Source organism: Mauremys mutica, chromosome 12 (genome assembly GCF_020497125.1).
Source record: "Mauremys mutica isolate MM-2020 ecotype Southern chromosome 12, ASM2049712v1, whole genome shotgun sequence".
Lineage (NCBI taxonomy): Eukaryota > Metazoa > Chordata > Testudines > Geoemydidae > Mauremys > Mauremys mutica.
In genome coordinates this window covers 35,399,335-35,427,298 of record NC_059083.1, presented here as the reverse complement: position 1 = coordinate 35,427,298, position 27,964 = coordinate 35,399,335, and the positions used below count along the sequence as shown (strand labels likewise).

The following is a 27,964-nucleotide window of genomic DNA, read 5'->3' as shown; positions in this document are numbered from 1 at the left end:
ATGGAAGCTGTTGGATGTATCCTTCTTATCAAATTCCCACTCTCCTCTGATCTGCTTTTTGTTGTTGTTGTCCTGGTGCATTTTCCAGGAAAGTTCACAGTGATTGGACCCCGTGACCCTGTCACTGCCATTCTGGGTCAGGAAGCTGTGTTACCCTGTCACCTGTCCCCCCCGATGAGCGCTGCAAACATGGAGGTGAGATGGTTCCGATCTCAGTTTGTATCCTTTGTGCACCTGTATCGTGATGGGAAGGATCAGTATGATGGGCAGTTGCCAGAGTATTGGAAAAGGACAGAGCTTTTGAAAGCCGGACTCACAGATGGAAATGTTCCCTTGAGGATTCTCAATGTCACACTCTCTGATGAAGGACTATACCTCTGTTTTATTCAAGATGATACTTTTTATGAACAAACAGTATTGGAACTGCGGGTAGCAGGTCAGTAACTTGTGACAGTTTTAGCTTTGTGCCGTTTGCAGACTTTGTTCTTTCCTATTACAACAGCTGTGATTCCCTGCTTGTGAAATGTTTTACAACAACACAGTTAGGGTGACCAGATGTCTCGATTTTATAGGGACAGTCCCGATTTTGGGATCTTTTTCTTATATAGACTCGTATTACTCCCCACTCCCTGTCCCGATTTTTCACACTTGCTGTCTGGTCACCCTAAACACAATATACATAACTTTCAGCAAACAGCCACTTTCATACTAGGGGAAATATGCTGGGAAATTTCCCAACATGTGATTAAAAACATTTTCAGGATGGCCAAGGCATTTTCTTGCCTAATCCTAATTGACCCCAAAGCAGTCTTTGGTTAAGAGGGAAAGGACTTCTGGACACATATGGCCTTCCAGTTGCTCTGCAGTCATTTCTAGGCTGTGTCTCTACGGTGGGCATGCCGGACTTTTATGGCCTTCTCATTGATTCACTGTTGGTTGTTTATTTGGGGTGTAGTTAAAATCAAATACAGTGTTTTTTGTTTGCTGAGACTGTAAAATGGTGGTGGTGGGTGTGACAGGTTCCCCCTGGGGTGCCACCTGGAACTGGGGTACAGCTGAGCCCTCTGTCACACCAATCTGGGTTCCCTCTTGCACTATGACATTGTGACAAGCTGCAAAGCCCTCCACACTTGCACTCACACCTACATCCACAGGCAGGGGCCACACCCAGCTGTGTGCATGAATGCATCTGTCCAGGCACTCATGAACCAACATAGCTAGGCTTCAGCCAAAACACCCCCAGCTTCCCAACCTAGGACACTGGAGCTGTACCGTCCTGCCCTGGTCAAAAGCCTGACCAGTAAAGATTATTACAATTACCCAGATCACCCCTCCCTCGATGTGGAGAGGAATATGCACAAAATGTTTGTTAAATGAGCTGAGATTTTTCCTAAACTCTTCACTCAAACCACACTATTTTGATAAAAAAAATAAAATAGATTTATTAATGACAGAAAGATAGATTTAAAGCGATTATAAGTGATAGCAAACAGATCAAAGTAGATTAATTACCAAATAAACAAAAACACAACCTAAGCCTAATATACTACACAGGATTTGAATCAAGCAGTGTCTCACCCTGTTAGATAGTACACACCATTTGTAGATGTTTCATACACAGGCAGGGTTTCCTTCTTTCCCACCTGGGACCAGCAGTTCCCCAGTTCAATGTCTTTGTTCTTCCAGAGCTATATCCAGGTGTTGAGTCGTGGGAAAGTGAGGCCAGTTGGTGATGTCACTTCCTCCTTTATAGTTTCTTCCATATGGTGGGAACCCTTTTGTTCCAAGCCAGGTTTCCAGCCCAGTTTATAGAAAATACAGTTACCAAAATGGAGTTCAGTATCATGGGTCTAGTCACATTCCCCTGCATGCTTGATGAGTCATGGCAGCCATTATCCTTAGTCTGTGAGGTGAGGACAAGCCTTTTACATGGCCCATTGTTTTCGCTGATAGACCATTAGCACTTTCTAGCTTCTTAACTGTTGTACCAGAAAGGGTAGTTGTGTGTGTTACCCAGGACAAGCACATTTGAAATACAGATGCATAGTCAATATTCGTAACTCCAGATACAAAAATAATACATGCTTACAAATAGGATAATCATATTCAGCAAATCATAACTTTTCCATTGACACTTTACATGAAACATCTTGTACAAGATGCAACATAATTATATCATAATCATACCACAATCATATTACCATGGTGAATATGGAGTGCAGAGGGTCACAGTGAGGAGGGGAAGTTATTTATTTACCACTCTTAGATGAGACTGAGCATTTCTCCCCTGCTGCTTTGACACTAACTGTCAGGGTTCCCTCCCCACTCTGAACTCTGGGGTACAGATGTGGGGACCTGCATGAAAGACTCCCTAAGCTTAATTCTACCATCTTAGGTTAAAAACTGCCCCAAGGCACAAATTATTCCTTGCCCTTGGATGGTATCGCTGCCACCACCAAGTGAATTAGTCAAAGATTCAAGAAAAGGACCACTTGGAGTTCCTGTTTCCCCAAAATATCCCCCCAAGCCCCTTCACCCCCTTTCCTGGGGAGCCTTGAGAATAATATTCCAACTAAATAGGTAAGCAAGGTGAGCACAGACCAGACCCTTGTGTTTTAGGACACTAAAAACCCAATCAGATTCTTAAAAACAGAACTTTATTATAAAAAAGAAAAGTAAAAGAAGCACCTCTGTAAAATCAGGATGGAAGGTGGGTAATAAGATTTAAAACACAGAGGATTCCCCTCTAGACAAAACTTCAAAATTACAAAAACCAGGACTAAACCTCCCACTTAGAATAGGGAAAATTCACTAGCTAAAACAAAAGATAATCTAATGTATTTCCTTGCTATTACTTATTATTTCTGTAATTTTAGATATATGATTTAGTAGGAGCTGGATTACTTGCTTGGTCTCTCTCTCTTCGTCTCGGAAAGAAAAACAAAGAGCACAAAACAAAACCTTCCCCACCCCCTCAGATCTGAAAGTATCTTCTTTCCCCATTGGTCCTTCTGGTCAGGTGCCCACTAGGTTAATGGAACTGATTAATCCCTTACAGGTAAGTGATTCTGTATCTTTGGCCAGGAGGGATTTGATGTTACTGCATATATAAAGGTTGTTACTCTTCCCTTTATTTTTATGACAGTAACCATGAAGCTAATTATATATTTTTTTAAATAAATATATCTATCCAATGCACTAATGACCAGATTTTTAAAAGTTCACATTCTATTCCGGTGTCTAAGTGCTCATGTTGCCAAAGGTGCTCAGCACTCAGTTGCTCCACTTTTGAGACAACAATACAGTATCTCCAACTGACTCAGTGAAATTATTTTAAATATTTGTTCATCCCTTTATGTGTCCTTGTATATTGGGATTTCAGACATTCCAGTATTAATTTATCCATTCTACTGACTACCTGCTTGAATTAGTGCTTTCTCATGTGAGTAAGGGATCCACAAACTGTCCCTCATCCCTTTTGCTTTATAAATTAACTTATGGAATTAACAACTTTATGTCTTTTCCCCTTAGGTCTGGGCTCTGCTCCTCTCATCTCTGTTGAGGGTCACCAGGATGGAGGGATCCGGGTGGTTTGTCGATCAGCTGGTTGGTACCCAAAGCCTGAGGTGCTGTGGAAAGATCTCAATGGACGACATTTACCATCACTCTCTGAAACAAAATCCCCAGGGGATAACAACCTGTTTAAAACAGAAACTGCTCTCATTGTAACAGAACATTCAAACCAAAACTTGTCCTGTTGCATCAGGAACACTGTTCTCAATCAAGAAAAGGAATCAGCAGTGTATATAGCAGGTCAGTTACCATCCAAATCCCACACTGAACTCACCACCACCAGAAACAAAACAAAAAACATAGGAAGAAAAGAATTGAAACATCTGTGGTGGATATTTCATAATCCACATACAAACACAGAAGATGGGAAGTTGGTATCTCTAAAGGGTCACTGTTTAGGCAACTTGATTCCCTTAATTGTGAATATTCAGACAACCAACGTTTTTGATTTAATGTAAATGTAATGTTAACTCTTACTTTTCTGATATTCTAGCATGCACGCAGGAACGCGCGCGTGCATGCACACACACACACACACACACACACACACACAAACTTCCAACATTTTTAGAAGAAACTTTCACTCAATCCAATGACACTGTATTTTCCTGCAACCTTAACTTTACCTTAATGATGTTTTTCAATGTGGTAAATTATGTACTGTGGCTTCTTTGTGATCTTGTTGCTGCACCAACTTGTTAATTTTGTGAAATGTCACCTAAGTCATATGATGTTCTTTCTAATTACATTCCATGGGACTTGTGCTCCTTAAGTCACTTTGGTCCGGATCCACAGAGGGACTCATTTTACCCTTGTCCAAACACAAAAGGTGCACTTAATATTTAGTTAATCGATGACACTTGCTTGGGTGAACACTCATATAAGTTTCTGAATGTCTGAATCACTGTGAACACAAGAACAGTAAATGAAGATTAATTAGTTTGCTACAGAATTGTTTGGAGAAATTGTGATTATGATTCCTTCAAATATTTGGGGAGTAGTTGTGGATTTTTCAAAAATATTTTAATTAATCTGACAATCTCTGAATGTTGCTGAACACTAAGGATTTAATTCTTTGCTGGTGTAACTCTATTGAAGTCAGTGAGGTTTTATGAGCAGAGAATTTGCCCCTGAATTCTATGGCTATCTGAATAGCAATGGATCAAATCAGGTCTGTTTTTTCCCAGGATAAATCAGTGTTAAATCTGTGTTGATTGGAGCCATATTTAAAATCAGTCTCTGGTATTTTGTGTAGTGCAGACATGGCCATTCTTTAACTCTTATCTCACAGAAATGCTGCTGGGTGCTATTTATGTATTTGTTTGGCATAAAAACATCTGATTTTCGTCATTGCTTCCAAACAATGGCAGTTTCTGGGTGTGGTTTTCTTTTAGATCCATTTTTCCCGAGGGTGAATTCCTGGATGGTGGCTCTGAGTGTGATCCTGGTGGTTTTGTTTGGTTTCATTGGCCTCACTGTTTATCTCTTTAAAATGAAAGGTAAATATCAGAGGGAGAAATATACTGTATATAAAGGTTTTATTCTTATCAATAAATAAGAGGAATATCAGAATTTAATATTAAAAGAACTTGGGACCTGCTGATCTTGTCCTAAATAAAGAAGAAGAATTCATGTGAATTTATTAATAGAGGGTGGGGGCAGAGGTGTGTATGTGGCAGGGAGTGGGGGTATTGATAGAGGGTGGTGGCAGAGTTGGGGTGGGAAAATAGGAGGGAGGAGAGTCTTAGGCTATAGAACTGAAACCAAAGAATCAGATCATAGCAGATACATCTGTGTTCTGCTCACTCCTCCATCTTTCCCTCTTCCCAGTTCTCAGGGGGTTATCACTGTCTGTCTCTGTCCTGCTTGAGAGAAGGTTTTGCAGAGCCTAGCCTGTCATATTTGTACTTCAAAGATCTTTTCTGCTAACAAAGTGTTCTGCATCTTGATATTACAGTGATAGGCCCAACAGAAATGCCCCTCTGGTAAATCAGTAAGGAATTTCTTCTTCAGTTAGGAAAAAAAATCGTATCAACTGTCACATAACTCAGACACAGCTGTCCATGCTCCGGGTTCACTTCATCCATAAAGAATGTCTGCCCAATTTCCAAATAAATTGGACTTGTCCCTCCATGTTCCTAATGAATTTTGTATCTATAGGATGTTGTCTTTTAACTCTGTTTCATGAAGCAGGGAGAGGAAAATAATTGATATTTATTTTTGTATTTTTAAGGGAAACTTACTGAAGAAGTTGGTAAGTTTCAATTTCCCTTTTTCCACAAATACAAATTTTGACTAGTCACACAATTGTATACAGACGTGTTGGTTTCTTTGATTTATTTTTATTTCTCTCTGTTTGTTGGGCTGGGGAGGGTTGATTTCTGTGTAATAGGCGGGACCATTTTAGGGCCGGATTGAAGGTTTCCAGAGAACCCTCTCCCTTTAAAAGTCTTTCCAATTAGGAGGTGAGGTTGGCCTAGCTACATGTCTGAGGGGTGTAAGTTTTCAGTGCAGACCAGCCCTTAGTCTCAGAGTCTTCCAGAAGAATCTATAGATGTCTGGCTTGTCAATAAAGGTGTGATGAAGTGGGAATGTTCTTCAATATTTTTATGAATTCTATGTATGCCTCAGTTTCCTCTATATGTGACATTGTTACCCGGTAGATAGAAAAGGACTGTTTTCTCTCAGGCTAAGAGACATCAGTATTGGTGTTATGGGCCTTAGTCCCCATATCGATGGAGCATCTGAGAAGACAGTGGCAAATCCAGTCACCAGATATTGACTCCTAGCAACCAACAACCCAGAGGGAGATGGATTTCCCCACAAGCTTAGCAACATTCCCCAGCTCAAGAACCAAGGACTGGAGAGGTGTGAGGTAGGGTATAAGAGCTGGCTGCTGGAAGGAGTCAGGGCTCTAACCTGGAGTCTGAACAAGGAGCTCAGATGGAGAGACAGACAGAGCTTGAGCAGTGGGATTCAGTACAGAATCTGGGCTCTGGGCTGACCAGAACGGTCTATGCTTTAACCTTCAATTCTCTATGATAACCTACGGCCTTCCTATGCTGTGTCCAGTTGACTAACACACCCGACTGTTTTGACAATGCTCTTTGAGTGCCACTGCAAACGCTTGGTGAGGTGTTTGTCCCTGAAGAGTGTGTGAGTCTCTACCAGGAGTATCTCAGTTGGACTCACTGAACAGAGGTCAGAGTGCAAAGCAGAAGTGCTAAAGGCCGAGAGATCCAGTCTAAGGAGGTGGGTTAAGCCGTGTGGCTTACCCAGGAGGAGGAGAGAGATGCCCAGGGAGTCTGGCAGATTGAAGAGTCTAGAAATTGTTGCAAAGCTGGGGGTGTAGCAGTGATCAAGTGAATTTGTGACAGAAGTTTCAGTACAGCTAGATCCCAGAATAAGGTTTATCTTCAACCATTCCCTGCTGCAGTCAGCTTGTACCTCACCTGAAGGACCCTTGTCAGTGGCAGAGGTTCACAAGTTGTCTTCCAGTGGTTCTGTTGCAAGAATCAGCTACCTCTGAGTTCCAGCAGCCACCCCCTTCCTGTAACAAACTCTCCCTTTCAAAATCATTTGCTCCAAGGGCAATAGGCCCTGCAGGATGCCTGTTTAATGCCAATTGATCCCAGAGGAGTTTTAGACTTTTCCTGACTGGGATGGGGATGTGGCCCAGGACAGGGTGTGATAATCTAGTTTCATAAAAATTGGGGTAAGTCTAAATTAGATAAACTTCACACCAAAATGTTATTTGGGATGCTGGGGAAGCAATAGAAAAGAGGAAATAGAATAGAAATAATCACTTGGCTTTAACTTTGATGATAAAGAGAAACAACACATAAGGGAACGAAAGCTCATAATAAACTGTATTTCTGTTTATTTTTAGGCAAACAAAATCTAGAAATCGGTAAGTGTCATTTTTTTTCCTCTGAGAAGAAACTTTTTGTATCAATTTGGCTCCTCATGTGGGAGTGTAATGGAGGTATCGGTCACAGGCTCTGACTTTCCTTTTTGCCAGTGGATGCTCCATTCCCACTCTGTCCTCTCCCCCAAGGCCCTGCCCCCACTCTGCCCCTCCCCCAGGGTTCCCTCCCCTGAGCCCCTCCTGTACACGCCTCTCCACCCCCTCCCCCAAGTGCCTCTCACCTGCTGCTCGGTCCAGGGGGCAGAGAGGAGAACTCGGGGGAAGAGGCGAAAGGGGGAAGGAAGGGGTGAAGTACAGTTGGTGCCACAGTCCCTGGGTGCTGAGCCAGCCCCGGGGCCCACCCCCAAACAGCTGATCAGTGGCCTGCTGCTGGGTGCTGAACACTCCCAATTGTTTTCCAGTGGGTGTTTGAGCCCTGGAGCCCCTGCAGAGTCGGTGTCTATGCATCGGTGGGTTAGGTGGCCTAGTGGTTCGTGCACTTAGTGCCACCTCTCAGTGGGCACGTGTTGCAGTCTGGCCCTCTTTTAATCAGAGGTGCAGTTAGGTAGGCAGTGATTGGGGAGCCCAGGCCCACCCACTACACTGGGCTCTGATCCAGCACCCTAGGAGGGTCAACAATGTCTGGCCCCCCCAAAGATATCCTCCAAATAACCCTCCATAGGTCACTTCCTACCAGCTGCTGGGCTTCCCCAGCTTCAAGTCCAAGATAAGGTGAAAAGAAAAAGAAAAGAAATCAAACCATCAGCGCCAGCTGGGCCTAAGCGAGCAGTCAGTCCCTCAGGGACGCTGCTCCGGTGCCTTGTCAGTAACCTTTTGAGTAGGTCTGTCCTCCTCCTGTGCCTCTCCCTTCTGAGCTTCGTTGCTCCCTCTTCAGCCCTTTCCCAACTTGGAGCATGATCTGCAGGGCTGGAGGGGCGGGGTTATCTGGCCCAGTACCGTTCTTTCACCCTGTCACGCCCAGTGTGGTGTTTGTGTGCCCCCTCTCACACCCTCCCCCTCAGATCGTGGGCTGTGGTGTCCTGGGGCTGGTTTGTGACCCACCATCCTGTGATAACTCCATATACATAGTTTCCATGCCGGAATGACGTACCAGTTGAAAGCTCTATGGCTGCATTGAGAGATACCACTGCATAATGCCTGGGTTATGGCCTGTCATTGACTTCAGCCAGTGGAGTGGTGCATGGTCAGTCACTAGGCAGGAGGGCTGCCCCCACAGTAATAGCATAGGGCATCGATGGCTTGTTTCACCTCCAGGACCTCCTTTCAATGACCTATTAGGCTACCTCATGTGGGAATAACTTCCTGCTGAGATAGAGAACAGGGTGTTCTTCTACTCTGACTTTCTCAGATAACACTGCTCCGCATCTGACACTGAACACATCTGTTGGGAGAATAAAGGGCTCTGAGAAGGCTGAGTGGAATATTACTGGCTCCTGGGTCAACAGGTCTTGTAGTGCCCTAAATGCCTTGTCACAGCTTTTGGTTCAGTGGATCCTTTTGGGTGCAGTGCCCTTAACCAGGTCTGTCAAAGGGGCAGCCATGGTAACGGAGTTTGGGATGAATTGTCAGTTGTATCCCGCAGGCCACTAGGGCTTGGACTTTTCCACCAAAGGTCATAGCTCTCCGCACCACCCCTCTCCACACCTCCTGCCACAGCATACACTAGGTAAGTGACTTCTTGGGTGGCCAGCTGACACTTGGTTGGGTTGGCCGTCAAACCTGCCTCTTTCAGAGCCCAAAATACTGCAGTAACGTGCTTCATATATTCTGCCCGGATCTCTCTGTAGATGATGATATTGTCAATGCAGGTAGGACCCATGCAGACACAGCACTCTGTCCATCAGCCACTGGAAAGTGGCAGTGTCCCCATGAAGTCCAAAGGGCATGGTTTTAAAGTGATGTATTGCATCACAGGCATATTGTTTAATTCTTGTGGAGTTATTTCCTTTTTAATTTACCATTTTTATTTATTTATTTTTGCATTATTAAATCTGTTTTTGTTTCTTCACTTTCTTGTTTTTTATGATTATTCTCATGGGTGGGGGATATAACTTTATAAAATGTGGTGTGATATGGGAGGGCCAGGGAGCAGTGGGAGAGTGGTCGAGGGGAAATATATAAACCCTACGCTAATTAAGGTGTGGTTCCCTGTAGACTAGGAAGGGCTGCTACAGGTTAATTGGAGCACCTGTAGTCAATTAAGGCCCTGTTAGCAACCTAATAAAAACCCCTGAGTCAGGCAGTCAGGGGAGAAGGAGGAAGGAGAGAGGACTGGAGTTTGGAGGTGTGCTGTGAGACTTGGAAGATCAGAAAACTGCAGTAAGGGAGACCCTGACCCAGCAGGGGAAGGAGACTCCCTCCCCCAGCGTTTAAGGACTGAAGGTATCCCACCCAAGGGGGAAGAGGATAAGAACCTGCAGGGGTTGAGAGGGGCTGGGACTCAGAGTGAGAAGAAAACACAGACCCCTCCCCCACTTCCCTCCTTTACCACCTTTCCGGGCCACTAGTGGGGCCATTGGTGCCCCAAGAACAGGGGCAAGGGGTAGCATCTTAGTGTCCCCCCCCCCGCCAAGAAAAGCACAGGACCCACCATACTACATCAGCCATCTTGTCACATGGCGGGGAAACTAACCTGGATAAATTTCACACAAAAAGCTAATTTGATTAATTGGTAAGAAATACAGTAATTGGGTTTGTTTAGTCTGGAGAAGAGAAGGCTGAGGGGGGACAGGATAACAGTTTTCAAGTATATGAAAGGTTGCTACAAGGAGGAGGAGAAAAATTGTTCTCATTAACCTCTGAGGGTAGGACAAGAAGCAATGGGCTTAAATTGCAGCAAGCGTGGTTTAATTTGCCCATTAAGAAAAACTTCCTAACAAGCAGGGTAGTTAAGCAATGGAACACATTGCCTAGGGAGGATATAGAATCTCCATCACTGGAGATTTTTAAGAGCAGGTTAGACCAACTGGCGTTGTCTAGATAATACTTAGTCCTGCCACGAGTGCAGGGAATTAGACTGTCAGTCCTATGGATTCTAATAGCAGGGGGTACTCGTGTTAGTCCGTATCCACAAAAACAACAAGGAGTCTGGTGGCACCTTAAATACTAACAGATTTATTTGGACATTAGCTTTCGAGGGTAAAAAACCCACTTTTTCAGATACATGGAGTGAAAATTACAGATGCAGGCATTATTATACTGACACATGAAGAGAAGGGAGTTAACCTTACAAGTGGAGAACCAGTGTTGAGAGGGCCAATTCAAGCAGAGTGGATGTGGTCCACTCCCAATAATTGAGGAGGAGGTGTCAATTCCAGGAGAGGGAAAGTTGCTTTTGTAGTGAGCCAGCCACTCCCAGTGCCTATTCAAGCCCAAATTAATGGTGTTAAATTTGCAAATGAATTTTAGTTCTGCAGTTTCTCTTTGAAGTCTTTTTCTGAAGTTTTTTTGTTCAAGTATGGCTACTTTTAAATCTGTTATAGAATGTCCAGGAAGATTGAAATGTTCTCCTACTGGCTTTTGTATGTTACCATTCCTGATGTCTGATTTATGTCCATTTATTCTTTTACATAGAGACTGTCTTGTTTGTCCAATGTACATGGCAGAGGGGCATTGTTGGCACATGGCATATAAAACATTAGTAGATGTGCAAGTGAATGAGTCCCTGATGGTGTGGCTGATGGTGTCGCTAGAGTAGATATGGTAACAGAGTAGACAACCAGGTTTGTTATAGGGATTTGTTCCTGGGTTAGCGTTTATGTGGTGTGGTGTGTAGTTGCTGGTGAGTATTTGCTTCAGGTTGCGGGGCTGTCTGTAAGCGAGGCCTGGCCTGTCTCCCAAGGTCTGTGAGAGTGAGGGATTGTTTTCCAGGATAGGTTGTAGATCACTGATGATGTGCTGGAGAGGTTTTAGCTGGGGGCTGTATGTGATGGCCAGTGGTGTTCTGTTGCTTTCCTTGTTGTGCCTGTCTTGTAGTAGGTAACTTCTGGGTACCCGTCTTGCTTCGTCAATCTATTTCCTCCCTTCCCCAGGTGGGTTTTGTAGTTTTAAGAATGCTTGATAAAGATCTTGTAGGTGTTTGTCTCTGTCTGAGGGCTTGGCTACACTTACAAGTTGCAGCGCTGGGAGTTACAGCGCTGGTCATGCAGCTGTGGAAGGGCCAGCGCTGGAGTGTGGCCACACTGACAGCTACCAGCGCTGCAGTGTGGCCACACTTGCAGCACTTTCCAGCGCTGTATTGAGAGGTGCATTGTGGGCAGCTATCCCACAGAGCACCTCGTCCCGTTTTGGCGCCGTTTTGGCGCTGAGTATTGTGGGAAGGGGAAGGAAGTGTGCGGGTCATTCCGCTTCCTGTTTGCCAGCGCCCCGTGGTGCATCGCTTCACATCCCAGCATTCACTCTTTCCAGCAGCGTTTGGCGCCATTGTGAGTGTCTTTCTGTTACTCTCTGTGTGAATCGCGATTTCTGTGGCAAATGGAGCCCGATCTGCTGAGGACTCTGCTGATGAGTGTCACCAGCACAACACGTTTGGCAGTCCAGCTATTCCTTCAGCTCCAAAGTGACAGTGAGGATTCCGACGATGATATCAATATGGATTTGCCTGCCGCGTGTGACACTAAAGTGCTTGCGGCATTTACGGAAATGCTCAGCACCGTTGAACGCCGCTTTTGGGCTCGGGAAACAAGCACTGAGTGGTGGGATCACATCGTCATGGAAGTCTGGGATGACGAGCAGTGGCTGCAGAACTTTCGTATGAGAAAAGCCACTTTCATGGGACTGTGTGCTGAGCTCGCCCCCACTCTGCGGCGCAAGGACACAAGATTGAGAGCTGCCCTGACGGTGGAAAAGCGAGTGGCTATTGCAATCTGGAAGCTGGCAACTCCAGACAGCTACCGGTCGGTCGGGAACCAGTTTGGTGTGGGAAAGTCGACCGTGGGAATCGTTTTGATGCAAGTTTGCAAGGCAATTAATCGCATCCTGCTAAGAAAGACCGTGACTCTGGGGAGCGTGCAGGACATTGTGGATGGCTTTGCACACATGGGTTTCCCTAACTGTGGAGGGGCGATAGATGGGACGCATATTCCTATTCTGGCCCCCCCCCACCTGGCATCAGAGTACGTTAATCGGAAGGGGTATTTCTCTATGGTTCTCCAGGCGCTTGTGGATCACCGCGGGCGTTTCATTGACATTTACACAGGCTGGCCTGGAAAGGTGCATGATGCACGCATCTTTCGGAACAGTGGCCTGTTCAGGAAGATGCAGGCAGGGACTTTTTTCCCAGACAGGAAGATCACAGTAGGGGATGTCGAAATGCCCACTGTGATCCTTGGAGACCCCGCGTACCCGTTACTGCCTTGGCTCATGAAACCCTATACAGGGAAGCTTGACAGGAGCAAGGACCGGTTCAACTACAGGCTGAGCCGGTGCAGAATGACTGTGGAGTGTGCTTTTGGGCGTTTAAAAGCCCGCTGGCGTTGCTTGTATGGGAAGCTAGACTTGGGGGAAAGCAGCATCCCCGCGGTTATATGCGCTTGCTGTACCCTCCATAATATTTGTGAAGGGAAGGGTGAAACATTCAGTGAGGCATGGACCACCGAGGTTCAAGTCCTGGAGGCTGAATATGCACAGCCAGAGAGCAGGGCTAATAGAGAGGCCCAGCACAGGGCTACAAGGATTAGGGATGCCTTGAGGGAAGAATTTGAGGCTGAAAGCCAACAATAATGTTTGCTGCCTTGCATGGGAGTGAATTGCACTGCTTACACTGTTATTCTATTATCCATAATAATAATATGATTTGTAGTGCCTCTTTCTTTACTGGGCTAAGGTATCTTTCACTATCTGCTATAATAAAGACTGTTTTCAAAGCCAAGAATTGTTTTATTGAAAAGAAAAAAACTTCCTTGACAGACAGACAGACACACAACATTTCATGAACACAAGAGGGCAGGGGTGTGGGTTGGTGAACTGTACAGTCACAAGTTTGCATATGCCCTGTCTGGATTGCTGTTTAATGAATCCTGCACTTCAGGGTTCATATACTGCATGGTGATGGGGGTTGAATGCAGAGGGTAAGGGTGGTGGTAGGTATCAGGGCTGGTTGGGGAACATACAGGTGTTGGAGGCAGCTGGTGGTGGTAAGAACCTGGATGCTGGGGAAAGGTGGTTTGAGCTGACATTGGGGCACAAGGCACAAAGGACGGGGCGGGTGGGGGAGTAGCACGGTAGTGCTCTGCTTGCATGGCAACGAGTGACTCTATAGACTCCGCTTGGCGCTCCAGGATGCTTAGCAGCCGCTCCGTGGTTTTCCTCTTGGCCACTGCATTTCTCTTGCGTGTCCTGCTTTCTTTCTCTCGCCAATCCTTCAAGTCCTTACTCTCTCGAGCAGACTGATTAAGAACAGTTTTCAGCATGTCTTCTTTGCTCTTTCGGGGATTTTTTCTCAAATTTTGAAGCCTCTGTGATGTTGAACATCTGGGCAGTCCAGTAGTCAAGGTCACTGTAGAAACAGAAATGACAACATTTAACACGGGCAGCATTGTATCCACTATCTCCAGACATGAATTGTTACACTGAGGGAGTGAGTTCTTATTTAAGCATTCTTTTACCCACACGCATAACACTACAGAAGCCACGACATGGTGAGTGAGCAGTGCTTATATGGGGAGAAGTGGGGCTTGGGTGTAAGAGGGGAGCTGGTTGCTTCGGGTAATCTGGAGTGCTAGAGGGGTTGAGTGAAATGCAGATGCAGGGGTGATCTTATCTCCCTATCTCTTCACTAAAGAGTCTCCCAACATTTTTCACAGGACTTAATCCTGGAAGATGTTTCCCTACTGCGAGTCACTAGGGAACAGCGGGGGGCTCTTTTAGAGCAATGTGGATTCCGCCCGGGACCCTATGCGGCTTGCCTGTGTTCAGAAATGGTCCCCCCACCACTGGCAGAAGAGTGGCGCGGACGCGTCACCGTCACTGGGACAAGGGACACAGTGGCTCTGCCTATAAACCTGCGCAGGCATATTGCCCACGCTCTGGATGAAGCTTTTGCTGAGATAACTGAGGCAGATTACCGCGACGTGATAGACCACATCAACGGGCTATTCCACATCTAGAGGCTGGCATGCATGCATCCATAACCCCCCCTCCTCTCCAGAAACATTTCACCCAGAAAATAAAAGCCGCTTACCGGTAACACGCTCCTCTGCTTGTCCTTCTGCAACTGCTGGCTGCTGCGATTGGGTGCTTTCCTCCTGGCTTGAGAAGAGCTCCTGGCTGCATGCCTCCAGGGAATCTGCGGTTTCTTCCCCCATGCCAGGAGCTTCACTCGCGGTTTCCTCCCCCCCCCACGCCTCCGCCTCCGCCGCCTCCTCCGCCTCCTCCTCCTGTCCCCCAGCCTGCTCAGAAGTGTCCATCGTTATCCTGGGATTGGCAGTGGGGTCACCCCCAAGTATCTCATCCATCTCCCTGTAAAAACGGCAGGTCGTGGGAGCAGCTCCGGATCGTCGATTCCCCTCTCGGGCTTTGTAATAGGCACTCCGCAGCTCTTTAATTTTCACCCTGCATTGTACTGCGTCCCGATCATGGCCCCGATCCAGCATGGCCCTTGATATCTGCTCAAAGATATCGTAATTCCTACGGCCGGAGCGCAGCTGTGCCTGAACAGATGCCTCACCCCAAACACTGATGAGGTCCTGCAATTCACCAGTGCTCCATGCTGGGGCTCGTTTGCCGCGTGGAGGCATGGTCACCTGTAACTGATTAAAACTGATTGCACTCCACACCTGGCTGCAGCAAACAGGAAGGAGATTTTTAAATTTCCCGGGGCATTTACAGGGCGGGTCACCTGAGCCAAGAGCAGTAGAGTGCAAACTGATGTGCAGAGTGGCTGAACAGGAATTCTGGGATACCTCCTTATTCCCTGGAGGACAGGTAAAGCGCTGGTGAGTGTCCACACCTGCTGGGCAGCGCTGGATCACCAGCGCTGCACTCCTTATACCCCTGCCGGGATGGGTTTTCAGCCAGCGCTGCAACCAGGGAGTTGCAGCGCTGGTTGTGCCCTGCAAGTGTGGACGGGGTGTTGTTGCAGCGCTGGAAAGCCTCCACCAGCGCTGCAACTTGTAAGTGTAGCCAAGCCCTGAGGGATTGGAGCAAATCTGGTTGTATATTAGGGCTTGGCAGTAAACAATGGATTGTGTGATGTGTCCTGGATGGAAGCTGGAGGCATGTAGGTTAGTATAGCAGTCAGTAGGTTTCCGGTATAGGGTGGTGTTTATGTGACCATCATTTATTTGCACTGTAGTGTTCAGGAAGTGGATCTCTTGTGTGGACTGGTCCAGGCTGAGGTTGATGGTGGGGTGGAAATTTTTGAAATCCAGGTGGAATTCTTTAAGGGCCTCCTTCCCGTGGGTCCATATGGTGTAAAGAGATTCTACATCCATGGTGGCCAGGATGGTATTTTCAGGAAGATCACCAATGCATTGTAGTTTCCTCAGGAAGTTGGTGGAGTCTAATCTAATCAAATCTAAATGGACACCCTCTCAGAGCCTCAACCAGGGGTATTCTATCTGCTACCAAAGATCCATAAACCTGGAATCTCTGGACCCCCCCCCCACATCATCTCAGGCATTGGCACTCTTACAGCAGGATTATCTGGCTTTTTGGACTCTCTCAGACCCTACGCTATGAGCACTCCTAGCTATCTTCCAGACATGACCACCACTGGTCCCTCTCGTCGGATGAGGTTGATTTCTCTCAGCCTGCACTGTCGTACTGATGAAAAATAGAAATAAAACATAAGAAAATGGAAATGCCTAAAAAAACCATATATTTATTTCTCTTTTATTTTTTAGACAAACGAGACAAAGAAATAAGTAAGTGTCATTACCTTCCTCTGATAAGAGACTTTTTGTATCAGTTTGGATCCTCATGTGGGAGTTTGTTTAAATGTGGTGGAGGTGTTTGTTTTCAAATGTAACTCTTTAAATTGTTGCAATATGAAATCTTTTGTTTGCTTGCTTTTTAATTATTGCTATCATTCTTTTTGGTGTGTATAGGTGTTCGTTTTGTAATGTAACTTAAATAAATGTGGGGAAAGACTAAACTGGATGAATTTCACAGCAGAAGCTAATGTGAAAAATAGATAAACAATAGTCATTGAGTTTAAGATTAGGCGGGATGACTGGATCCTCTAGTGTGACCTACCTTAAAGGAGATTGATTAGAAATAATAATTTCTCCGCTTTAATTTTTGTATTAGAAAAGAACATCATAACATGAGACCAAAGGTCCATCTAGCCCAGTATCCTGTCTTCTGACAGTGGCCAGTGCCAAGTGCCCCTGATGGAATGAATAAAACAGATGATCATCAAGTGATCCATCCCCTGTCACCCATTCCCAGCTTCTGGCAAACAGAGGATAGAGACACCATCCCTGCCCATCCTGGCTTATAGCCTTAAGTGGACCTATCCTCAATGAATTTATCTAGTTCTTTTTTGAACCCTGCTATAGTCTTGGCCTTCACAATATCCTCTGGCAAGGAGTTCCACAGGTTGACTGTGTGTTGTGTGAAAAATACTTCCTTTTCTTTGTTTTAAACCAGCTGTTTATTAATTTCATTTGGCAACCCCTAGTTCTTGTGTTATGAGAAGGAGTAAATAACACTTCCTTATTTACTTTTTCCACACCAGTCATGATTCTATAGACCTTTGTCATGTCCCCTCTTAGTTGTCTCTTTTCCATGCTGAAAAGTCTCAGTCTTATTAATCTCTCCTCATATGGCAGCTGTTCCATACCCCCAATCATTTTTGTAGTCCTTTTCTGAACCTTTTCCAATTCCAACATATCTTTTTTTGACATGTGGCAACCATATCAACACACAATATGCAAGATGTGGGCATACCATGGATTTATATAGAGGCAATATGATATTTTCTGTCTTATTATCTATCCCTTTCCAAATGATTCCCAACATTCTCTTTTCTTTTTTGACTGCTGCTGCACACTGATTGGATGTTCGCAGAGAACTATCCACTATGACTTGAAGATCTCTTTCTTGAGTGGTAACAACTTATTTAGAACCCATCATTCTATATGTATAGTTGGGATTATGTTTTCCAAAGTGCATTACTTTGCATTTATCAACAGTGAATTTCATCTGCCATTTTGTTGCCCAGTCACCCAATTTTGAGAGATCCTTTTGTAGCTCTTTGCAGTCTGCCTGGGAGTTAATTATCTTGAGTAGTTTTGTATCATCTTCAAATTTTGCCGCCGCACTGTTTACTCCTTTTTCCAGATCATTTATGAAGATGTTGAATAGAACTAGTCCCAGTCCAGACCCGTGGGGCGACACCACTATTTACCTCTCTGCATTCTTAAAATTGATCTTGTGTTTCCTATTTTTTAACTAGTTACCAATTGATGAGAGGACCTTCCCTCGTATTCCATGACTGCTTACTTTGCTTAAGAGCCTTTGGTGAGGGACCTTGTCAAAGGCTTTCTGAAAATCTAAATACACTATATCCACTGGATCCCCCTCTTCCACATGCTTGTTGACCCCCTCAAAGAATTCTAGTAGATTGGTGAGGCATGATTTCCCTTTACAAAAAAACAACATGTTGATTCTTCCCAAACAAATTATGTTAATCTGTGTGTCTGACAATTTTGTTCTTTACTATAGTTTCAACCAGTTTGCCCGGTGCTGAAGTCTGGCTGTATGTAATTGCCATAGTCACTGCTGGAGCCCTTTTTAAAAAGTGGTGTCACATTAACTATCCTCCAGTCATTTGGTACAGATGCTGATTTAAATGGTAGTTGTCTGATTAGACATTTGAGTTCCTTCAGAACTCTTGGGTGAATACCATCTGGTCCTGGTGATTTATTACTGTTTTTAGTTTATCAATTTGTTCCAAAACCTTCTGTAATGACACCTCAATCTGGGACAGTTCCTCAGATTTGTCACCTAAAAAGAATGGCTCAAGTTTGGGAATCTGCCTCACATCCTCAGCCATGAAGACCGATGGAAAGAAATCATTTAGTTTCTCTGCAATGGCCTTATCGTCCTTGACTGCTTCTTTAGCATCTCAATGGTCCAGTAGCCCCACTGGTTGTTTATGTAAGCGGGGGAATGGTCCCGCTATTGTGGGGAACTTTCCTGGCTTCTGCGCTACCCTGGTGAAGTGGGCTAGCGAAAGGATCTGAGTCCTCACTCCCACTTCCTTTACCCACCCGCCTCCCTGCCCTTGAGGACTCCCCTTCCACTTTCTGGTCTGGCAGAGTTCTCGTAACCCCAACAAGGCTGGGCCCAGGATTCCTGGGGGGCTTAACCCCCAACCCTGCTGTGGTCACTTAGGACAGGGGCTAGGGTGTCCCCACTCCAGGGTACCCTCTCTGCACTGGGCACCTCCCTGACCCACTGATTATTCCATACAATTTAAAGCAAATACAAGTTATTTAATTAACAGTTAATTTTAAAAAAGAATAAGGAAAAATGGGAAAGGTTACAGGAAAACACATCACCCTGTTCCGTGGTAGGGAACATTACAAACAGTGTCTCTGGACATCAAGGCAGTTCACAGTCTGTTCCTTGTAAGTCCCAGGCCTCTGTCTCAGGCCCTGGCTGTGCTGCAGGGATGCTGCGGGTTGGACACTTGCAATGGTGGTGGCCACACACCTCTGGGCTTTGGGTGGTGGGACCCTTCTTCCCAGTGTCAGCCCCCCGTCAGGTTAAGATCCCCCTCCCAGCCTGGCCTGCAAGGACCCTTGGCTGGGGGTGTCTTTCTGTGCTGGGCCCTTTGCCCAAGGTCCCCCCGGTGGCTGGCCCCAGTTGCTCACCACATCTGGCTCTCTGGCTGCAGCTCTGTTCCCAGCACAGGATCTGCTCTCCCTGGGCTGCGTCTCTGGCTCTGTGGCTGCAGCTCTGGCGCTCTGACTCTGGCCCGGCTCTGCTCTCCAGTTCAGCTTGGGCCTCTGCTTTCTCCTTAGCTCGGCCCCACTCTGTCTGACCCAGGCAATTCCAGCTCACACGGAGGATGGGACCCACCCTGGCCTTCTGTCTCCCTGATTAGCTTGCCTGCCTTGTCAATCAGGATGATCTGGAGCGTTGGCCTCTCCCCATTGTTCCTCCAGACTGTCAGTCTCAGGGTCCTGATTTCCCATCGACCTCTCCCTTTTTAGTGCTGGGAGCTAGCAACCAAAACACCCCCACTGAATGTTAGTAAGAGGGCAACAGTCCCCTTACATTTAGGAGGCTTCCTGCTTCTGTGGTACTTAATACAAAATTTACTATTACTTTTTGAGGTTTTGTCTAGCTGTTCTTCAAATTCTTTTTTGGCCTTCCTAATTATATTTTTACACTTCACTTGCCTGAGTTTTTGCTCCTTTCTATTTTCCTCACTAAGATTTAACTTCCATTTTTTAAAGGATGCCTTTTTGCCTCTCACTGCTTCTCTTTGTTAATTAGCCAGAGCGGCTCTTTTTTGCTTCTCTTACTATGTTTTTTAATTTGGGGTATATATTTAAATTGACACTCTAATATGGTGTCTTTAAAAAGTTTCCATGCAGCTTGTAGGGATTTTACTTTTGGTGCTGTAGCTTTTAATTTCTGTTTAACTAACCTCCTCATTATTGTGCAGTTCCCCTTTCTGAAATTAAATGCCACAGTGCTGGGCTGCTGTGGTGTTTTCCCTGCCACAGGGATTTTAAATTTAATTATATTATGGTCACTATTATCGAGCGGTCCAGCTATATTCACCTCTTGGAGCTGATTCTGTGCTCCACTTAGGACTAAATCAAGAATTGCCTGTCCTCTGGTAGGTTCCTCCAGGACTAGCTGCTCCAAGAAGCAGTCATTTAAGGTGTCAAGAAACTTTATCTCGGCATCCTGTCCTGAGGTGACATGTACCCAGTCAATTTGGAGATAGTTGAAATCCCCCATTATTATTGAGTTTTTTATTTTAATATCCTCTCTAATCTCCCTGAGCATTTCACAGTCACTATCACCATCCTTGTCAGGTGGTCGGTAATATATCCCTACTGTTATATTCTTATTATTAGAGCATGGAATTACTATCCATAGAAATGCTGTGGTTCAGTTTGGTTCATTTAAGATTTTTACTTCATTTGATTCTATGCTTTCTTTCACATACAGTGCCATTCCCCCACCAGCAAGACCTGTTCTGTCCTTCCGATATATTTTGTACCCTGATAATACTGTGTCCCATTGATTATTCTCATTCCACCAAGTTTCTGTGATGCCTATTATATCAATATCCTCATTTAATATGAGATACTCTAGTTCACCCATCTTATTATTTAGACTTCTAGCAAGGACTTTAAAAACTTGTCACTTTTTAGCTGTCTCCCATTACATAATGTGATTGAATGAGACTGTTTTTTCTTTTGACTGTTTCTCATCAGATCCTACCTGTATTTTATCATCTTTCGTACTCTCCTCCTTCCTAGGACATAGAGAATCTCCATTAATAGATCCTCCCCTAAGAGATGTCTCTGTCCGAACCATATGCTCCACCGCACCTGTCGGCTTTCCCCAGCCCTTTGTTTAAAAACTACTCTATGACCTTTTTAAGTGCCAGCAGTCTGGTTCCATTTTGCTTTAGGTGGAGCCCATCGTTCCTGTATAGGCTCCCCCTTTCCCAAAGTTTCCCCAGTTCCTAAAAAATCTAAATGCCTCCTCCCAACACCATCATCTCATCCATGCACTGAGACCCTGCAGTTCTGCCTGTCTAACTGGCCCTGTGCATGGAACTGGGAGCATTTCAGAGAATGCTGCCATGAAGGTTCTGAACTTCAATCTTTTACCTAGCAGCCTAAATTTGGCCTCCAGGACATCTCTCCTATCCTTCCCTATGTCATTTATTACCCACATCTACCACAATCACCTGCTCCTCCCTAGAACTACACATACATCTACCTAGATGTCTCGAGAGATCCGCAACCTTCGCATCAGGCAGGCAACTCACCATGTGGTTTTCCTGGTCATCACAAACCCAGCTATCTGTGTCTCTAATGATCGAATCACCCATTCCTAATGCCTGTCTCTTCCTAAGAACTGGAATTCCATCCCCTGGAGAGGTATCCTCAGTGCAAGATGATACCACATCATCATCTGGAAGGAGGGTCCCAACTATCATTATAGAGAGAAATAAAACATAAAAAAAGAGAAACTCCTAACAAACAATATGTGTATTTCTGTTTAATTTTCAGGCAACAGAGATACAGAAATTGGTAAGTGTCATTATCCTTCCTCCGACAAGAAAAATTTTATACCAAATTGGATCCTCATGTGAGAGCTTGTTTGATTGGTGTGGAGTTGTGTGCTTTTAAATTTAACTTTTACAATGTTTTTGTTTGTTTACTTGCTTTTAATTGAAGCAGCAAAGAATCCTGTGGCACCTTATAGACTAACAGACGTTTTGCAGCATGAGCTTTCGTGGGTGAATACCCACTTCTTCTCTTGCATCTGAAGAAGTGGGTATTCACCCACGAAAGCTCATGCTGCAAAACGTCTGTTAGTCTATAAGGTGCCACAGGATTCTTTGCTGCTTCTACAGAACCAGACTAACACGGCTACCCCTCTGATACTTGCTTTTAATTATTATTCTGTTGTGGGGAGTATTGTAACTTAATAAAATGTAGGGAAATGGAAAACTGAATACATTTCCCATGAAAAGCTAATCTGAGAAATTAATGATCAATATAGTCATAAAGTCACAAAGTTTAGGACCAGAAGGGGCCACAGGGTCCTCTAGTCTGACATTCTGATGACGAGCTTAATGTCTCTCAGCCTTCACTGTCATATGGAAGATAAAGAAATAAAACGTAAGAAAAGAGAAACTCCTAACAAACAATATGTGTATTTCTGTTTAATTTTCAGGCAACAGAGATACAGAAATTGGTAAGTGTCATTATCCTTCCTATGACAAGAAATTTTTTGTTACAAAATTGAATCCTCTTGTGGCAGTTTTTTTAATCCTGGTGGAGTTGTTTGTTTTCAAATGTAACTTTTAAAGTTGTTGAAATAGGAAACCTTTGTTTGTTTGCTTGTTGCTTTTTTATTATTATCATCATTCTCTTTTGGGAGGGTGTGTTTTTTTTAACGTAACTTTACAATATGTGGTGAAAGACCAAAGTGGATACATTTCACACCAAAAACTAATTTGAAAAACTGAGATGCAACTGAGTCAGAGAGTTTAAGACCAGAAAGAACCACGGGCTCCTCTCACCTGACTGTCCTGAATGGGAGGTTAAATAGAAATAATCTCTCAGCCTTAAAATTAGTATTGATGATAAAGAGGAATAAAATATAAGAAAAGGGAAAATCCTAACAAACGTGTATTTGGTTTAATTTTTAGACAAACAAAATATAGAAATTGGTAAGTGTCATTATCCTTCTTCTGACAATTTTTTGTGAATCAAATTGTTTAATTCTTGTTGAGTTGTTTGCTTTTAAATTTAATTTTTAGAATTCTTTGGCAATATTTAACCTGTTTTTGTTTGTTTGTGTGCTTGCTTTTTGTTATTATTTTTTTTGGTTGGGGGTTTAGTATAGCTTCATCAAATGTGAAGAAACACTTAATTGGATCGATTTCACACCAACATTTAATTTGAAAAACTGATAAGCAATAGAATTACAGACTTAAAGACCAGAAGGGACCCTTAGATCCTCTTCTCTTATGTTGTGAAGAGGAAGTTGATTTCTCTCAGCCTTTGCTATCGTATGCATGAAAAATAGAAATAAAAGGTAAGAAAATGGAAAGCCCTTACAAAAATATATCTTAATTTCTCTTTCATTTTAGAAAAACGAGATAAAGAAATAAGTAAGTGTCATTATCCTTCCTCTCACAAGAAACATTTAGTAGCAATTTGGATCCTCATGTAGAGGTTTGTTTAATTGTGCTGTAGTTGTTTTCTTTTTTATTTAACTTTTAAAACTGTTGCAATAGGAAAACTTTTTTCATTTTTTTTGTTAGCATATTTTTTGCTTATTTTTATTCTTATCTTTTGGGAGGGTGTATAGGGGTTTGTTTTGTAATGTAACTTTATAAAATGTGGGGAAAGACTAAACTGGATAAATTTCCCACCAAAAGCTAATTTGAATCATAGTTACAGACTTTACGACCAGAAGGGATGACCGGATCCTCTAGTCCAGTGGTCCCCGAACAGTGGGGAGGGTCCCCTAGGGGTATGTGGAGAAATGTTCAGAGGTGTGTGTGCAGTAGGGCCCTGGCCAGCCCCTATGGGGGGGAGAGGGAGGGGAGAAGGGAGGGAGCGCCACCCAGCCACGCTCTGTTCCCACCCCAGCTCCGGCCCCACAGCAGCTCCACTCCATCCTCTGTTCCACCCCCATCCCAGCTCTGCCCTCATTCCCCCCCTGCCCCCAGGCCAGCTCCACCTCTATTCCCAGCTCTTCTCTTATCCCCAGTTCTTTGCCCAGCTCCACTTTCAGCCCAAGCTTTTCTGCTGAGCCAACTGTGCAGTAATGGCAGGGGTGGGAGGCGGTCGCACACTGATTCCATAACTGGTGAAGGGCGGGAGGGGGCAACAGGAAAAGTTTTGGCACCACTGGTCTAGTCTGACCTCCTTAATAGGCAATTGAATAAAAATAATCTCTGTCTTAACTGTTGTAGTGATGATAAACAGAAATAAAACATAAGAAAAGGGAAACTCCTACCAAACAATATGTGTATTTCTGTTTAATTTTTAGGTAAACTACACACAGAAATTGGTAAGTGTCATTATCCTTCCTCTGACAGGAAATATTTTGTACCTAATGGGATCCTCATGTGGGAGCTGGTTTAATTGTTGTGGAGCTGTTTGCTTTTAAATTTGACTTTTACAATTTTGTTGCAATATGAAACCTCTTTTTGTTTGTTTTCTTGCTTTTTTTATTACTATTATTTTTTGGAAGGGGTTAGTGTAATTCTGTAAAATGTGGGGAAGTGCTAAACTGAATAGATTTCACATCAAAAGCTAGTTTGAAAAACTGATAAGCAATAGAGTCATGGAGTCACAGAGTTTAAGATCAGAAGGTACCACTGGATCCTCTCGTCTGATGTCCTGAAGAGGAGGTTGATTTCTCTCAGCTTTCACCGTTGTATAGACGATAAAGAGATATAAAACATAAGAAAAGGGAGATGCCTAACAAAATGTATATTTGTTTCTCTTTAATTTTTAGACAAACGAGATAACGAAATAAGTAAGTGTTATTATCCTTCGTCAGAAAAACTTTTTATACCATTTTGGAATCTCATGTGGGAGTTTGTTTAATTGTGGTGGAGTTGTTTGCTTTTAAATTTAATTTTTAAAATTGTCGCAATAGGAACTTTTTGTTTGTTTGTTTGCCTTTTATTATTATAATTCTTTTGTGGGGTGTGGGGTTTGTTTTTTAATGTAACTTTATAAAATGTGGGGAAAGGCTAAACTGGATGAATTTCACACAAAGAGTAATTTGAAAAATTGATAAGCAATATAGGAGTAAAGTAGGATCGTGGCCAAGAAAATATGGCCCAGGAGGAATTGTGGGAAGGCACTGGAGGACTATCAGCCCCTGAAATGATTAACCTCCTTCCACATTGCAAAGTGGGCAGGTAACCAACCTGAATGAAAGTGGTACCTGGGCTACAGCCTATACTCAAAGTCTTGCCAGCCAGCCTGAGTATAAAGCACCACCAAACCTGAGTGAGAGTATTTGTGCTTTCACAATAAACAGATTGGGGCAACAGCCAGATAAGATCCGGGCTAACTCTGCAGTGAAGATCCACCCTGGGAGAGAGAGACACTTGCAATCCAGTGGAGGTTCTGATGAACTTATAACTTCCTTTTTCCCTCAGTGTATTAGCTTGTACAATATTTAATCATGCAATACTTGTTCAGATCCGCTCTCATCTCTAATCATGTGGTTGTTTTTAGGATGGAGAAGATCTGTGGCACCTATAGAAGAAGGTAATTAAAGATCATATTTTATTAATGTCCAAATATCAGTTCCTATGAGGCAATGTGCCTCTTTTTCCTGGAATGTGGGAATGGATGTGATAGTTCAAGGTTGACATCCCCAGCACCCTGTGCCTATGTCCTACCACACAATAATGAATCTACATCATATTGTATTTTCTTGCAATCTTCACTCTTCCTGCCCCTCCACTGCCCGCATGTGCACTGCGCCCTGTATAGATAACTGATAGCGGCTGCCACTCATTGTACAGATCCAGTGGGACATGCACCTCCAAGGGAGTTTGTTTTATCTCCCTGCACTGATAGCCAGCCTCCAATTTCTCTCTGTTTCTTTCTTCATCTTTTCCCCTCTGAAGAAGGCCAGTAGCTCTGCAATGACCCCACGCTGATGGGGTGAGCAGGGACTGTGTCTGTGTGCGACCCTTGCTCCAGTCTCCAGCAGGGGAACAGAGCCTTGATCAGAGACAGGGGCTCTTCTGGCTCCATTATGCACATCTGGGGAGCTCCTGTGATCAGAGCTGTGAGCTTGTCTCTTTTCTCCTGTCTCCATCCACCATGATCCCAACATTCTCCTGTCACTGGTAAACAAGATGTCACTTTAGCCTCCCATCACTAGCATGACCCTCTCCCTCTTTCCACCAGCCACCTCCTCCCCGCAGTGGTGGATTACCCATGGGGGGCCCATGAAAAATGGGTGTCTCTGTGCCCCGACCTGCTCTGCCTGCCCAGCGCTCCTCCAGAGAGTGGGGTCAGTGTTTGGGGGCTTGCCAGGCTTGCCCCACTCCCAGGGACAGCTCTAGGTTTTTTGCTGCCCCAAGGAAAAAAAATTTGGCTCCCGCTGCCGCAGCCCGGGCGCAGCTCCAGGGATGATGCTCAGGGCAGCCTGAACTGCAGTCCAGCCTGGGCAACTCAGGCTGCCATGGGCACCATCTAGCCACTGAAGCCAGAACTGCAGTGTCAGTTCCAGCTCAGCCTGAAAACCTCAGCTGATAGGGAACATCTTGGTTCAGGGCCGGCTCCCGGCTTTTTGTGCCCCAAGCAAAATAAAAGCAGGAGGGGGCTGGAATGCTGCCCCTTGAAAAGTGCTGCACCAAGCACATGCTTTAAGTGCTGGTGCCTAGAGCTAGCCCTGCCCACTCCACCCATTCACACACCAGTTGGGGAACTGGGTCAGGGTGCAGGGGCTTGCCTCACTTTCCAGCTGGAGCATCAGGTGGGAGGAGCAGGGCTAGCCCATGTGCCCTGACCCATTTTCCCAGCAGAAGTGCATGGGGGTGGGGGGAATTCAGGGAGAAAGGGTGGGGAGGGGTCCCCACTTGCTCTTGGCCAGGGTCCCACAAACCCTAATTTGCCTCTGGACCCCCCACACACTTGTAGCTTCTGCCTTATCCCATCATTAACCCCCTCCCCTTCTGTTGACCCCTCACTCCCTGCCCCATGCTAATGTGCTTTTGTGCTGTGACTCCTGCTGAGCAGTGAAATTCTGGGCATGTTCAATCCTGGTACCATGTGGCCTGTTCCTGTCTGAGCTGTGACATTTCAGTGCAGGCTGGGTGCAGTGAGGAGGCCCCATAGCAAAGTCCAGTATGGGGCATCTGGGACACAGTGAGATTTAAGGTGTGGAGGGGGAGGGGAGCTCTCTCAATATTCACTGAGTTTGACCATCTGCTGGGGCTACCAGAGTCTCTAGTCCCCTCCCTGGGGAAAGGTGGGGGCAGGAGAGGAAAGATTCTGTGTCTCAGGCCTGGCCCAGCCGATACTTTCACCTGTCACTGACCCGTCTCTGCCAGGGGAGTGACTGTCCCCAGCACTCTGCTGAGATCTCAGCACTGAGGGGTAAATCCTGGAGGAAGGAGATTCCCTGATTCACTCTCCAGCTGGGGCAGATTCTGTCACTGACACCATCAAACCCTCCCCCAGGGCTGAGCTCTGCCCCTAACGCTCTGATTCTCTCTCCCCAGCGAATGTGACTCTGGATTCAGACACGGCTCATCCCAACCTCTTCCTGTCTGAGGATCGGAAACGTGTGAGACGGGGAGACACACGGCAGCGACTACCCAAGAACTCTGAGAGATTTGACCCTGAGCTTTGTGTGCTGGGCTGTGAGGGATTCACCTCGGGGAGACATTGCTGGGAGGTGGAGGTGGGGGATGGAGGACTCTGGGCTGTGGGGGTGGCCAGAGAGTCTGTGAGGAGGAAGGGGGAGATCAGCCTCAGCCCAGAGGGGGGGATCTGGGCTGTGCGGCGGTGGTGGGGTCAGTTCCGGGCTCTCACCTCCCCTGTGACCCCCCTGCCTCTGAGCCGGGCCCCCAGCAGGATCCGGGTTTGTCTGGACTGTGACCAGGGGCAGGTGACATTTATCGATGCTGGTGACGAGGCCCCGATCTTCACTTTCCCGCCGGGCTCCATCCCTGGGGAGAGAATCCGACCCTGGCTCGGGGTGGGGTGGGGAGCCCGGCTCAGACTGTGTCCCTGAGACTGGGGACCCTGAAATCAGCCTCTC

At 45.3% G+C, this 27,964-nt stretch overlaps 1 protein-coding gene across 1 annotated transcript; it reads left to right on the top strand.

Annotated features, from left to right (window-relative positions):
• LOC123346702 (butyrophilin subfamily 2 member A1-like) lies at positions 1-27,937 on the top strand. Its single transcript, XM_044984177.1, has 12 exons — positions 1-436; positions 3,532-3,813; positions 4,968-5,072; positions 5,807-5,827; positions 7,463-7,483; positions 16,345-16,365; positions 21,715-21,735; positions 23,307-23,327; positions 24,215-24,235; positions 24,686-24,706; positions 25,420-25,452; positions 27,423-27,937. The coding sequence occupies exons 1-12, from the start codon at positions 1-3 to the stop codon at positions 27,935-27,937; spliced, it is 1,518 nt and encodes a 505-aa protein (XP_044840112.1).
• The last annotated feature ends 27 nt before the right edge of the window (positions 27,938-27,964 follow it).

Bases quoted from the DNA above. Each gene is read 5' to 3' on its own strand.
- LOC123346702 (XM_044984177.1), top strand. From the start codon at position 1: ATGGAAGCTGTTGGATGTATCCTTCTTATCAAATTCCCACTCTCCTCT. The intron at 24,707-25,419 runs GTAAGTGTTATT...GGTTGTTTTTAG, and splicing joins CAAACGAGATAACGAAATAA to GATGGAGAAGATCTGTGGCA. The intron at 25,453-27,422 runs GTAATTAAAGAT...CTCTCTCCCCAG, and splicing joins TGTGGCACCTATAGAAGAAG to CGAATGTGACTCTGGATTCA.